The 14,888-nt window shown below is 35.5% G+C and overlaps 1 protein-coding gene across 1 annotated transcript; it reads right to left on the bottom strand.

Annotated features, from left to right (window-relative positions):
• Window positions 1-6,794: 6,794 nt before the first annotated feature.
• Window positions 6,795-13,113, bottom strand: LOC110690377. The gene is made up of 8 exons (XM_021867196.1): window positions 12,964-13,113; window positions 12,412-12,689; window positions 10,619-10,690; window positions 9,340-9,407; window positions 9,012-9,168; window positions 8,724-8,804; window positions 8,530-8,619; window positions 6,795-7,298 (listed from the first exon to the last, which is right to left on the bottom strand). Exons 2-8 carry the CDS (start codon window positions 12,658-12,660, stop codon window positions 7,179-7,181), a joined length of 837 nt encoding a protein of 278 aa, XP_021722888.1. The 5' UTR covers window positions 12,661-12,689; window positions 12,964-13,113; the 3' UTR covers window positions 6,795-7,178.
• Window positions 13,114-14,888: the final 1,775 nt, after the last annotated feature.

The raw sequence follows: 14,888 nt of genomic DNA, 5'->3' as shown, positions 1-14,888 counted from the left end.
TTTTATGCCCCTTTTTAGTTGGGGAATTGTGGGGTGTCCTTTTCTTTTACTGGGGACCCTTAATTCCTAAGTTTGATGCTGAAAGAAAGATGTAATTTTGTTCATGTTGAACTATTCTGTTGGACCATTTTGTTCTAAAAATGCTACCTTTTTTACCTTATCTATATCACCTAGAAATTATGTACATTATAATGTATACAAATTTTTGTATGTGGCTGGACACATGGTGTGGCATAGGTTACTTGTATTCTGGCGTTACTGGTTTTGATCAGGGTGTTGTTACTGGTTTTAGCCAGAGTGTTACTTGTATTTTATGGTTAGTTGTATGGTCTTACTAGTTATGTTCGGGTGTTACTGGTTTGGTATAGGGGTTTGGTCTGGATACAAGTAACTCATACAAGTAACCCCAAAATACAAGTAACACCTACAAGTAACACCTGGTGCGGCTGGGGTTACCTGTAGGGTGTTACTTGTAGGTGTTACTTGTAATCTAGGGTTGCTTGTAGGTGTTATTTGTAATCTAGGGTTACTTGTAGGTGTTACTTGTATTATGGAGTTACTTGTAGGATGTTACTGATTTTCGTCAGAGTGTTACTTGTAGGTGTTACTTGTATGGTCGTACTGGTTTTGGTCAGGTGTTATTATTTGGTATGTGGGTCAAGTCAGGGGCTACTCAGAACACAAGTAACACATACTAGTAACTCATACAAGTAACCCTAAAATACAAGTAACACCTACAAGTAACCTTTGACAAAACTAGTAACATCATACAAGTAACCCTGCCGCACCATGTGGCCTGCCACACTGAAAAAACATTTTTTTTTTAAATCCTTGAGTTGTGATGTGACTAGAGTTTAGTTCTTGGATTTGCTGATTTAATGGGACGATTCCAACTTCTAGATACATTCAGCTGATAATAGAATTTGCTGGTTTACAAAATGTTTAATGCGAAAAGCTAGTGTCTGATTTTAGGCAAAAGAGTTTATGATTTTAAGAGTTCAGAAATACTAGCATCTGATTTGCCATTGATGCTACTACTGAATACCTTATCTATAATGTTATTTGATACTTTTGAATGAGTTTTTTATTTTTATTTTTATTTTTTTTTCCAGAATATTAGTTATGTATAAATGTATGATCCAATACATAATTAAGAATATTAATGATCAAAGGTGTGTACTTATTAAGTGAGACGTTTAGTTTCGAAGACATGAGTACATTATCTGCGGTTTTTTTATGCCATCATCTAATTTCATAGAAACATTAGATGCTGACATCAAAAAACCGTGGATAGCGTACTTCTGTCTAAATTAGGTACTGGCATAAAAAAAACGACAAAACGTGAATAATGTACTCTTGTCTAAATTATATGTCGCACTTAATCATCCTCGACTTGAATTTCTGATTTGTGAAGCAGAAGTGTAAGCCTTTCAACCCTTTTACAACTTAGAATATGTAGTAAGCAACATGATAGCTTTTTTTATTTAACAGTAGAATGCATCCTCTGAACTCCAAATTTTAACCGTGAATGATGTACTTACTTCAAGACCGGAATTTTTTTGGTAGACATGAAAAGAGAAAGGAAAGAGGCGATTCCCTAGCCAATATGTATACCTTCCCTAAGAAAAGAAAAAAGAAAACATGATTTTTATTTAAACCCTTCTCTTTTAGATGGAGTGAAGGCGGTCATGAAATGAAACTAGTGCATTGCTTATTTACTTATACCGTAGATGTTCACAATAACAGCATCAGAAGATGTGCATGCCTACAGGATTAAGGGTGTATTAGTGAGCTTCACAGTTTTAACTTCTATCTTTCTCACTTGCTTCTTATTTATGTAAATCCATAAACAACACAGATAGGCGAAAGATGAAACTTATAATGTTTAGTATGCCTGGAGGTGAGAACATTAGAATTCTGTTTATTAAAAGCTAAACAAGTTAAGTATCATGAAGAGAAATGCCTAGGAAGCTTGTGTTCACAGAGAAGTCCTCTGCTTGTGTTCCGATATAGTACTTTTTGACATGCATTATTTGTTTCCTTAAGTTCTCCATTCCAAAGAGTAAAGACCCTTAGTTACCTTCTTGCTGACTTTTTCTAGGAACATAACCCTGTTTTGTGAAAATGATAGTCTTAGCCAATTTCATTATATTTGGTGGTGTAAGGCTTCTCCAAGCCTTTTTCTATTACCTATAGCTCCTCTGTCTATATCCTGCCCCATTTCAATATCTACTTTCTATAGATATGCTTTGGGATTGGTAAAGGATTATCTTATACTTTACCAGTTTCCTAATTCCTACTTCTTCTAGTCGCGTCATCTAATCATTACTGAGTCAGTTTACTGATGCTTTCCTAGATGTTGGAACTTGTGCAGATATCTTTTATACACCCAAAACCCTTTCTTCGAAACACACTATGTTGTGTAGACATCCTAATAGAAGAGCTCGTACGTGGTCAATACTGATATCCTTAACTATACTTAAACACCCACTTACAATGCTTGATGTTGAATGAAACTATTGTGTGAAGCTTTGCATCTGTTTAAAGGGTTGTCCTTTATACAGAATTGATATATTCGTGTATTCCGCTAAAACATCAAATTTACAATGGAACTAAATTGAAAATCCTACTGAAACATGCACCAATTTATCTTAATCAGGGTTAATGGGATGAAATAATGACAGTTGATATGACATATTATTCCAACTACTAAAAAATAGAATGGGCTGATTGAGAAGTTAGGAGTTAGATGCTCTCTTGAGGATAGGTGTCAATTTTAACTGGAACCATCAAAGATGCTTCAACCATTTGGCTGTGCATATGTCCAGAAAAGATGCAAAGCTTGTTGAAGAGCTCTGCTGGTCCTCTCATGTTAGCATCTTTTCCTGGTCCAATTTCTTGCACCGATTCTTCATAGAAAGGATGGAAATTCTAACATTTCTTACCTCCACTCCCCCAATACCTCTCACGATCATGATCGTGAGAAATATGATATGAGAATTAGGAATTGGAGAAGAAATATTAAAAAGAAAATTTGAAAATTTAACCTGATGCATTGACAGTCTGGATTATGCAAATGTCTTTGACACAGATGATCACAAACAAGTTGTCTTTCGATCAGAAAATTTAAGAAACAAATGGCATTGATTAGATTGCCGGAAAACCAAAAAAAAGAATCAAAATTAAACCTTGAGAAGCTTCCTGATGCAAATAAAACTAAACTTCCAACAAAAAAGAATCAAGATGTATAAAAAAGCACTATATATTGTCCTTTGTGAGAGCCGATAACATCATAATAACTGTACTCACTCCTTGTTTTTTTTTTCTAATAAGATATCAACTGCAAAACAAGAGATATCATTGGCTCACTTCATGCATTGCCGCCGTCTGCTCTCTGGTTTGTGTTTCACTTGCTACAACTGTACATATTTTGCTGACAGAACCTCCAAAAAGACCAAAAATTCAACAATCAAGCCGCGTAGAATCCCTTGAAGTGTTAATCACTCACAACAGACTTTAACTTCTCTCTGGTTTGCTTCATCTTGCTTTGTCTGTCTCTTTGAACTTGCTCAGCTCCTCTCTTCTAAGCCCTATTGTGGATAGGATCAGAACCTCTTCGAACCCTCCTTTCACTTGACTGGGTTGGATCATATTTCTTGTTTTCCGGAGTTGATCTTCTGCTAGCATTGAGTTCCTGCCTTGAGACTCCCTGCAGGACTCGATTGCTTGGCGCATGTTGTAAATCTCCTTTGTTCGGAGCCAGGGTCATTTCCGCCCGCCTTAGACTACAACCTCTCTCTGGTTTTAATGCTAACAAACCAATACACAATAGAAGAATGAATGTTTTATTAGCACTTAGGTTCATATTGCTCTACTAACACTTGAAACAGACTGAAGTCGGGAAAAATCCTAGTATTTCTCTAGAGAGTAATGAGAGAATGAGCAAAGTCTGAGATTGTATGTAATCCTTCTATTGTTGTGACACCATTCCTGTAGAAACAGGAGTGTAATATATCTGTTATAAGATTTAGAGGTTGCTTTAAAGCATAAAGCAGAGGGACCCAAAACTGGCGGAAGAAGTTTTAGATTCACCCGAAATTTAGACTAGTGTGAGATATGCAAATTTAAGGCTGTTATGGAAGAATCTAAATAGGATGAATAAAGGGGGTTGGAACAATACCCTAGGGAAGCCAAGTATCTTTTTCATTTGTATCCTACATCCCTATCATTTTCTTAGCTTTTTTTGTCTTGGTGACCAGACATAAAGTTCTCTCGGTGTCCCCCCTGCCTTCTTGCCATTTCACCTGGCCATGCTTACTCGCTATTTGAATTTGAGACTGATGGATTATTCTTTGTTATTGGCCGTTCTTTGCCTCAATTATCGTTAAATCATTACTAAACTACGTCATCTGTCTAGAACTCTGTAAACAATAGTCTTATGTATTAGTATTAGTTTTGGATGTCCGAAAAACTGTCACTGATCTCAGAAAAGAAATATGTTACAGTTGGTTTCCAGACACATCCGCACCCTAGTGAGGTTGTAAGGAGACCTATGTAGAGTGTTTTTTTAGTGAAATCGTGGTAAACCCTGAATTATGAAGGGTTAGGATGATGTAACGTGTGATTATTAATTCTAGATAGAGGGATGGAGTCGCGCCTTGAATGGCTTGGAGAGGGTTACTTAGGTCACTTTGTGATTCCTTTGTTGTTAAGAAAAGGAAATATATAAGTTAAGTGAGTGAGGGACATGCCATGAGCCACCCAACAATATAACTAAACTGGTACAGTAGTCTGGCATATAAAGAATAAAATGGAAGGGAAAAGATTGGGGGAATGTAACAGCCCCCCCTAAAAAACACCAAACTGCTGCTTTATGCCACTAAGATCTGCTTCTTGTCACTTTAGAATTCCAAGCTCTTTTCTCTATGCACCAAAAATTATGGTTTCTTGTGCTAAATGTGTTTCTTTTATGCTTTTCTTCTTCTTTCTTTCTGTTTCCAAATCCTACATTCTTCATCTTATGTTTGACAGACCCACTTCCCGCTCTTTTTTCATTTATATTATTTTCCAATTATCATCCATTTAGATTGTAGACCAACTTTATCTTTTAAATCCTATTTATCAATTCAAAATGTTAAAGAAAATAATACACAAGTTCTAACTACAAGAAACTATGACTAGAATACAATGTTAAGTATTAAATTAACATTTATGACTTCGATCTATACATGGTTTATTAAAGAATTCTAGATTAATACAAGTACTAAAGGTTGCTCGCTCTTAGGGCTGCATATATCAATGCCGAAATCCTAATTACTAGTAAATGACATGTAGTTTAAAAACATTCTAAAGTACAAGTTGTGATGCTTTATGAAAATGAGGTGATTATATTCTATTGTGCCGTAAAATTAAAGGGAGACTGGTCATAAACTCTTGCTGAGATGTAGTTATGATGTGCTGATTCTCTGCTTTTCTTTATCTACCAAATCAAAGTTAAAATAAAGAGGGCCATTGGATAGAGGATGCTTTGTTACATTGATTATTTCATGTAATCTTCAGCACAAACTTTTAAAAGCTTGGAGCACTTAAACATGCTTCTATCATTCTGGTTGGTGGTCCTATTGTTACTAAGGTAACTGTTTGTTACCCAAGCATTTTTTTCCTTGGAACGATTGCCTCGATTTCAACCCGTAATTTTTGTATAAATATGAGAAATTCTTATGTCAAATTTTTCAATAGAACTTGTGCATTGTGCTTAGATTAATATATTGAATTGGCCGTAAATAATGTTAACTTTATTTGCGATTTTGTTTTGAATATTTTGATTCTAATAATCTCAAGTTTTACCCGTCTTCTTAGAATAATTTCAGGTTTTGACTATGGGCGTGAGAAATGAAGAATTTGCTAGTTTCATTAGTCAAGATTTGCTCTAATTTGGATAGATAACCTCACAATTAAGCAATTGTCCTTGGTTATTCCCAAAGAAGAGATACTTAAAATGGGTGTGTTTATGAGAGTTTTGTACGGGTATTTAGTACTATTTTAAGGGTTGCATTAAGTACTTATTAGATACCCTTTTTGCTTTAATTAAAGTTTCTGTGTTCTTGGGATAAGAGTTACCCATTCATCAATCTCTGTACTTCATCAAAAATGAAAATTTTGGGTTAAGGAAATTATAAATTTTGGACTGTCTTTATCTTTTTTGATTCTCAAGATTGGTCTTAAAGGTTAGTTTTTTTGCTACTTTAGTTTGAATGTAAAGAGCTTTGTTTGCCAGCCGCCTTTGATGACAGGATGTACTCTCATAATCATTAACTTCATGGTAAATTTGTTGCATAAAAACCATATATTAACAAATGAATCAATGTATAATATTGTTAAGAAGTTGCTTTTGTTACATAGAGTATGATAATAATAATTGCGCAGTTTAGCTGTAACGATGTCCTCAAAGGATTAGATTAGTATGTTAATCATAATGAAATGAACCTGATTCACAGCAGATTAGATTAGTAAGTTAATCGAGATGAAATGAACCTGATTCACGGCTTTTACAAAGGTTAATATCCACCACAATCATGCAGAATATATTCTTTACCTGCTTTAACTTTTTATTAGCATAATTGGATTAATATTGGAAACACTACCCCTAAACCCAACATATTAAACAATTCAGATTTGAGGATTGTACTATAGTGAGATTTATGTGTACAATCTGAACAAATTACAGAGTTATAACCTATTTCACCAATATGTAGCACAGCTCTATTAATTTTAAGCTATCGAGTCCTAAACACTTCGGAAAATTACCAGAATTTGCTGCCACCGTTAGTAGTTAGATTACAGACACTTTGGATTAAAAAAAATGGTTTCTGGTGCAATTCTATATATTTCTAAAATACATATATTTGCCTAGAGAAAACCAAGGACTCAAGTGGGAAATGCCCACGATTTTCTTTACCAACTCAAGATATGACCTTATATACAGCATCAAGCCGATGAACACAAACACTTGCAAAGAATAGATGGCTTCTGGACTCTTAAGACTAACAGATAATCACAGACGATGGTGAAATTTAGGTTACAGTAATAACAATTAAAGACATAGAACATGACTTGAATAGGGGTGATGTATTCACCATTTTCCCCAGTGGATGGCAGGTGTTGCTATTAACAGAGCACTAAACAGCTTCTTGAGCCACAGCTGAAGGAGAACGTGGAGCTATCATAAACTGCAAGCCCCTGCGTTGCCCTGATTGAAGCACAAAAGCGACTTGAGTTGCTGCCAGCGCTGCAGCTTCCTGAATACAAACAAACTTTTCTAATTAAGCAAACCAAAGTAATAATTACAGCTCATTCACTATGCTGCCAGTCACTATATATGAAACAATTAATCAGGCTTTGTAGTTGATCTAATAAGAATATCTTGCTCATATAAAGATATGAAATCATGTCTACCTTGGATGTCAATATGGCTTGTAAGCAAGATAAGTTAGTTTTTTTTAATGCTATTTAGGAAAGAATTTGTGCATGCCTTTGGCCAAGCCTACATGCCTTGAGTCTGGCTAGCTCGGCCATCCCACTAGCTAGCTATCTGCTGACCCGAAATTTTCAAAAGGATGGACTAGGCATAACTAAGGCCTACATAACCTAAGCCAAGTTTCGCTTAAGTTAGCGGGCTTTGTCGAACCATGATGTACTGTGTCTTTCCTTGTGCTTTTCCGAAAATACAAAGTGGCGCAGGCCCGACAGGCACAGTTTTATTACATGTCATGGCTTGTGCCTCCACAATGCACTAACCAATATAATAAAGGTGGGTGTAGCTAATTAAAGGAAGAATTTTGCAACCAGAAAATAGTTCACAACACAATAAAGTAGACAAATCAATTAATACTATCTTTAAAATCAAATCGCATATGTAGTTCCACTTGTATTCAGCAGTTGCACTACAAGGAACTCAGAACCAATGGGCCTTATTCTAGAAGTAAACACCAAATCAAGGATACAACTATACAAGGAAACAAGACCTTCCAACCAAAAATATTAACCACCAAAACAAAGAGGGATATAATCTCATATAAGCCTTGAACCAAAAAATAAAAATGATTAATTAGTACTTCCTTCATCCCAATTTTCACTGTATAAAGGGTTGTATTGAGTGGGTAGGTAGATTTGTATTTTAGTGTGGGGTAGTGAAAATAGTTGATAGGAATTGTGGAGCAATGTATAAAAAAGCTGAAGGCGTGCTGAAGAGAAGGGTTATGCAGCGCCTAGGCGCGCCTCTTTGAAGTGAGGCGTACTATATAAACAAATTGGCAGAAATTTGCTTCAGGTGTGCCTCGGAAGCCTAACCAAAACACCTCGCCCAGACCAAGTTAAGTGCCTACCCCATATCAGCTTGCGCCTCAGGGCCTAGGCGCGCTTTTTCAAACACTGTTGTGGAGACAAGCTAACTAAAATGGGAAAGGAGGACTCTTTAAGGGACGGAGAGAGTATCGAATAACGAGAAAGAGAACATTATTGTCTGCCTACCTGTTGTTGTCTTCTACGCTGCAAGATACTGATGGCCCACGCCATAATGTAACAAGGCAAAAGAAATCCAGCAGCCCTAAGCAAGAAAAGCTGAAAAAGAAAACAGTAAACACAACGTATTACTCGTACAAGACTTTGTGCAGCTAAGTTATAATTATGGACAGAAAATAGTATCCAATCTACATCTTACTTACCGAGAAAAAGGCTGACATATCATCTTCACTATCAGCATCTGGCGAACTCCAAGCATGCCTTAAGAGCAGAAGAGCCATCAGCTGCCAGAAAAAATAAGAGTCAGCATGTTGTGAGCATGTTCAGTTTTAAACTGCTGACAAGAACCTTAACAATTTGCATAATGCCAAGTTTTACCATATTTGTTAGACACAGATGACAAGTATAGATAATGTTTATAGAGTGTGCATATATTTCTATATCTGATAGCTCTATTTCAGATTTTTCACACATTGGCCTTTGAAGCTTACAATGAGCGCAGCTGAACGACAAAATGCAGCTCCACTAGCACTAGTAGCAGCATAGTCATCATACTCAGCTTCCAGAAACTGTCGCTCTGCCTCAGCAATTGCCAGAAGACGAGGATCATGCAAATCCAAAGGAGTGCCAGATATTGTCCAGCCTCCACTGCAAATGACAATTACCAAGCAGCATTAGATGGTAAGTAGGGAGAAAAAAAAAAGTTTGGTATGAGTTATAAATATAAAAAATGGTGTAGTCGATGGACATATGAATATTGTACTACTCATTCAATAGAGTGGGAGCCACAACAAGAATTGCCCGAGAAAAACTACATACCCAATATCAATTGCAGTGTCTTCAGGATGGGGTGGTGGTGGTGGAGCAGTGTAATTGGGTTGGTAAGGCTGAAATTGTGCAGAAATCCATCATCAGAATAATAACATAAACAAATAAATACATTCATACAGACAGAAAGCAGTTAACTAGTGATCACAGATACATCAGTTGATCCCTCGGCTAAAACATTAAAAGAAAAAAGAGAGTGACAGACAATGGCCTATTCAAAAACAAAAACAACATGAGTATCACAAAGATAGCAGGGGATCAGATGTAGGAGGTGATTAAGAAATTTGGCTTCTAGCAGGTCCCACGATTTAACATGCTAACCCTTTGAAAACATGGGGTATAGCAACTTCTCAAGTACTTAGCAACTTCTCAAGTACTATGGAGGGAACCAGTGCAACTTTGATTAAGCAGTTTAAGGGACCTGACATCAGTGCTTGGCTGCTCGGTCCCAGCTCTAAAATATTAACACAATGGAAGAAAGTCCCCATATTTCATACCTCACAAGCAAAAACCTTCAAACAAATTCTCCTTCGTCTTAAAACAAGCTTTGTACTTCATATGGCAGAGTTTGAAATGGGAGAAGGGGGAAGGCATGAAAGATTGCAAAAGAGATGGAAGCTATACATAATGGCTCAGGACAAAAAGGAAAAGTGAGACCAATTCTTCATAAAGTACTTTAATAATCAAATAGCCTTTTCCCAGAAGTTAGATTTTGTAAATTGCCACTCTGTCTCGGCTAGTAAACATTATTTTATTTTCCAAAAGCTATCTGAACTTGAATATGTGCTTTGAAGCATACACTCAGTCACATAGTGAGCCACTGGACAATCTATGGACCACAACAAATAGCAAATTCCAGCGAGCTCTACACACCTCATTTAGTTCAGAACCTTGTAAGAAATTTAACTTTATAACTTTGTTTCAGTATAACCTGATAATTAAAATGTTCAGACTCTTCTCAAGAAACAAACAGTCAATAAACATACACCACAAAAGCAAACCACAGACTGAAAATCAAAATTCTATAACTGACATGGACCACCTAAAAACACATTCAAGAAATCACACTTGACAAGAAATAGGGGCTGTACAAAAACTTGACATATTTAAAATTACTCAATCCAAAAGATCTCCTAAATATAGTGCTCTGTACTTTTACTCTTAAGGTTAAAGGTTATAGGAGCAATTGCCACAGCCAAACAATCAGCATGACTCCAATTCACAGCCATCTGTCAGATGAAACGTATAAAGAAGAATACTTTTAGCATACCTGGTGGCAGATCTCACATGTTATGTCCCCTTTCTCATTGCACCAACGCTGAACACATTTTCTATGTGCATACTGTACATAACAAACCAGAAAAGGTCAATTCTGTGTAGTGTAAGGGTATAAGAAACTGAGAACTGAGAGCTGCTTAAAGATGAGCTAACAAGTCAACAACACTAATACCCAAATCTTAATATCTGATAGCTGAACAAAGAGACAGACAAATAATAATTTATACACCTTCAATGAAATACTGTATTTTCAAGCCAGAGTAGTAATCTGTCATTGACTGGCAGCAATACAATAAAACTAGTTTTTTTTTTTTCTTTCCAGGCAAGTAATCAATTAAGACGCTGATATACATATAACCAACAAGAATGTCCAGCTTGCTCCTCTACATATATTCTACTTCTTTCATACAACCTCATTCAAAAATGTATCCCACAATCATGAAGGATATCAAAATGTTCAGTCTCTGACATCAGTCTACCTCCACAGATCTCCTCCTTGTGACTAGCTCTTAACACTTTATTACAATATCTAATTACATGTCCTGGCATAGCTTAACCAACATAACATATCACATGTATGAGAATAACACAACAACCTAATACACAGCAAGCATCTGCCACCGAAGAAAAGTAAAAAAATTAAAAACATCCAGCATAAAGATTTACAAAACATAAATCTCTGGAGTTTTTTTTTCCCCTCTTGTTACCTGTAATATTTTTTAATGACCATCTTTTGCATTCACGCAACTAAACAAGAATGAAACTTGCAAAACACTGGGAAAAAACGCAACCTATTCAAACAATATACAAACATTAATGACGCCAATACATGGGCAAGCGTGACATAGTAACAAACAATCTTATTGGGTCTTGATTTTTTTGTAACTTTATGCTATATTTGTTACTCCGTAGTAAAGATGTTATGTTGTACATATTTGAGGGTGTAATTTTATGTTCAAATCTACATGATAATGTAACATAGCTACTGCACTAGTTTCCAAATGTTTATTCAATTTTTATTACGGAGTATGAAGTATACTGTAAGATCAACAACCAATGGCTGATACCAAGTGTCTCTCCAAGCAAGTACAATCCCTCACATTGGATTAGAGTCATGAGATTAAGATATAAATAATAAAAATTCCAATTCTTAGTTTATTTTTATTTATTTATTACAAGAAACTTCAACTCCTTAGTTTGTGGAGAGTAGTTAATAACAAAAAAGGATTGACCAAGCTTGTTTAAGCTTTATGTGAATTACTATGCAAAATAAAAGGTGTTTATCTTAATTTCTTAAATGATAAGACTTCAATAAAGGTTTGTGTTCCTGATGTTGCTAACGTGCTTAGAATCAAGGGCACCTCCTAATCCGGGATTCCCCTAAAGCAGCATAACTAAACCGTAAAACATAATTTAATAACCTAATAATCGATAATCTATAACCCAGCAACATTATTAAAAACATTGAATTAGTAATCTCAAATTTCTCAAAATTTTATTCTTTATAGCAAATTTGTCAACTTTTAATTATTTGCATGATCAAGATTAACCATTCAAACACATCAGAATCATGTCAAACCACATTACAAGTTACTTGGCTACCAATACTCATAAAAAACTCTATAGAACCCCAAAAGTTAATTGCAAAAACCAAGCTTCGTCCTATCTCAATCAAGCTATTACAACATTCGTCGCAAATGGTGAATTACATTTAATTAATAATCTTTATAATGTATACAGGAAAAAGAGGGCTGAAAGAAAAATGTTCATGATTGAATAGAATACCTTCAAGCTGCCACTACATCGGCAGGGAACTTCCAAACTAGCAATGCAATCTTCTTCCTGGCAAATACGACATTCGGCGAGCTGAATTAGGGGTTCATCTTCCCCTCCAGCTGAATCATCTTCAACCCTCTCCTCAATTTTCTCCTCCAACCCCGAATTCGACGAAGACGACGACGCTGATGTCGACGCCCCCTCCGTCTCTGTAGGATTCACCAAGCGGTCCACATGCAACACCAAATGCTCTCCCATTTGTACAATTAATCAGATAATCCAAATCCCTAAAATTTTCCCCAAATAGTGACAAATCAATCAATTCAACCCCAAAAAACAATTAAATGCAATCACATCACCAACATTATAACAAAAATTGAATTGAATCGAAAAATGGGGGGATTTTTTTTAAGGAAATCCAAGATCACGCTGAAGAAAAACCAGCGAATCGGAGGATTTCAAAATGCAGAAAAATAAATTGGAAGAAAAAAAAAATTAAAAATTGGGGAAAAAATTGAAGAATGCAGAGGATAAGAGAGAGAGAAAGGAGAGAGAAGATACCTGAATGACGGAGAAGTTGACAATGGCGAAAGAAAGAGAGAGGCTAAAAATGGAGGAGAGAGAAAATGGAGTACAATGAATTTACAGATACAAAAGAGAAAGAAAGTGTCTTGGATAACAGCAGATGGCCGCGTTTTGGTAATAATAAATAAATGTCATTACAACATCACCTATTCACAACATGTCATCCTTTTGTTACGGCTATTTTCCTTTTGTTTTTTGTCAAGTGTACGTTATTCAACTTATAATTGATTTGTGTCATTTTATTAACGGTCTATTTTGATAGTCATGCTCATGGTAGCTAGGTGTGGAGGTGCCTAGTCGTGTAGGTGGTATTATGGTAAACCAAATCATGGGAGGGTGTTCGTCTGCATGCTTGGGTTGTCCCGGCTCATGGTTAGCTACTTGTGTTTGTCGATGACATTTTTTTTAATATTATCTATGTTTTTTAGGTGTTCTTTGTTTTTTTTTTTAGTTTATTTATATTTCTTGTTAGAACTTCTTGTTGATGAAGAAAAATGTGGGAGGATATCATATGTTATTAAGAGCTATCAAAATTTAACTATAATGTGGCAATGGATCGCCCCTGAACTTGCACTCGTGTGATATCACCGAAACTCATCGCGACAAAAGATCCAAATCCAAACTAACACCTTACCTAATTGAAACTCGAAACTGATTATAACTCGACCTAGCATGTTATTGACCTAATCCATGGTGACTCGTTTATTCGAATCATCATCGTTAATCCGACTCAAACTATATTTTACCCAACTCAATTTTATTAATACATGGACTTTAATTTTGGCTTGACAACATATTGATACACTTTGTTTGCAATTATATGGGTTCAATAACATGTATGTTAAATTAGTTGACCGGAAGAACTAACTTGACTGGAACAATATTAAATTGACTTAAACTAGACCCAAAAACAAGATAGACACGACTTGAAGATCACCCGACCCCGAATAAACCTACCCCAAACTTGACTAAATACAACTAACCTAAACTCAAAATTGAACCTTACTTGAATTTGACTTTAATCGAACTTGTCTTGCATCAATCAACAAGAGTAGATAACTTGAACCAAACTTGACTTGATTTGAACTTAAACGCAATTTGGAGACTGGATTAATATTATCTAAGTTTGATATGCGACTTGATTTGACCCGACTCAAATATGACCTAAATACCCAAATTGACATCTTTTATCAATATTCATGCTAATGCCAATTCGTCCTAATTATTTCGTTTTCTCCTTAAGTTGTATGTAGTAATAAAAGAAATTAATGAAGAAAATTACAAGTTTGAGGTTGAGTTTACATTATCATAAACATTAAATGTTTCTTTTCGTGAAAGGTTTAGTCATGTATATTTACGAATTATTAATTATGGACATTTATAATCACCCACTAACTAAGTTATATAATCAGTTGTGATCGTTGATTTAAATTTAGATGAATAAATGTTACTTCGTATATAATAATGTCTGTAAGAGATTGATGAGAGTTTATGTCACCAAATACTCTTTCATTACTTGAATTTTGAGGCCTCGAGGATTTAAATCTTTGTTTGTTTTGATATGCGGTAACCTAGTTAACATAATGAGGAAAATTACATGGACCTCTAGGTCCTTGGTGTAGAATGTGGGATGTAATTCGAATTCCTAAATTCCCACAATCCACTAGAGTATAAGACACTACAAAGCACCATCCAATGTGACTAACTACAACTTTTGGCTATTGCCTAGCTAACTTGCCAAAGACCTGGAAGGCTTCTAATAGCTAACAAATTTAGCCACAAAATTATCTATTCTAGGTGTATAATACAAAGAACCCATCATCTAACCACATTTACGAAGTACTAGTTCATATTGATGATCACACAAGCGATGGAATTCACCTATAAATGCATGAAAAAAC

This window comes from Chenopodium quinoa, unplaced genomic scaffold (assembly GCF_001683475.1).
Source record: "Chenopodium quinoa cultivar QQ74 unplaced genomic scaffold, ASM168347v1, whole genome shotgun sequence".
Taxonomy (NCBI): domain Eukaryota; kingdom Viridiplantae; phylum Streptophyta; class Magnoliopsida; order Caryophyllales; family Amaranthaceae; genus Chenopodium; species Chenopodium quinoa.
Note: the sequence above shows the minus strand (reverse complement) of the source record. Positions and strands in the feature narration are given on the sequence as shown.

Bases quoted from the DNA above. Each gene is read 5' to 3' on its own strand.
- LOC110690377 (XM_021867196.1), bottom strand. From the start codon at position 12,660: ATGGGAGAGCATTTGGTGTTGCATGTGGACCGCTTGGTGAATCCTACA. The intron at 10,691-12,411 runs GTATTCTATTCA...TGTTATGTACAG, and splicing joins GATGTAGTGGCAGCTTGAAG to TATGCACATAGAAAATGTGT. The intron at 8,805-9,011 runs GTAAGCTTCAAA...TTTTTCTGGCAG, and splicing joins GTCGTTCAGCTGCGCTCATT to CTGATGGCTCTTCTGCTCTT.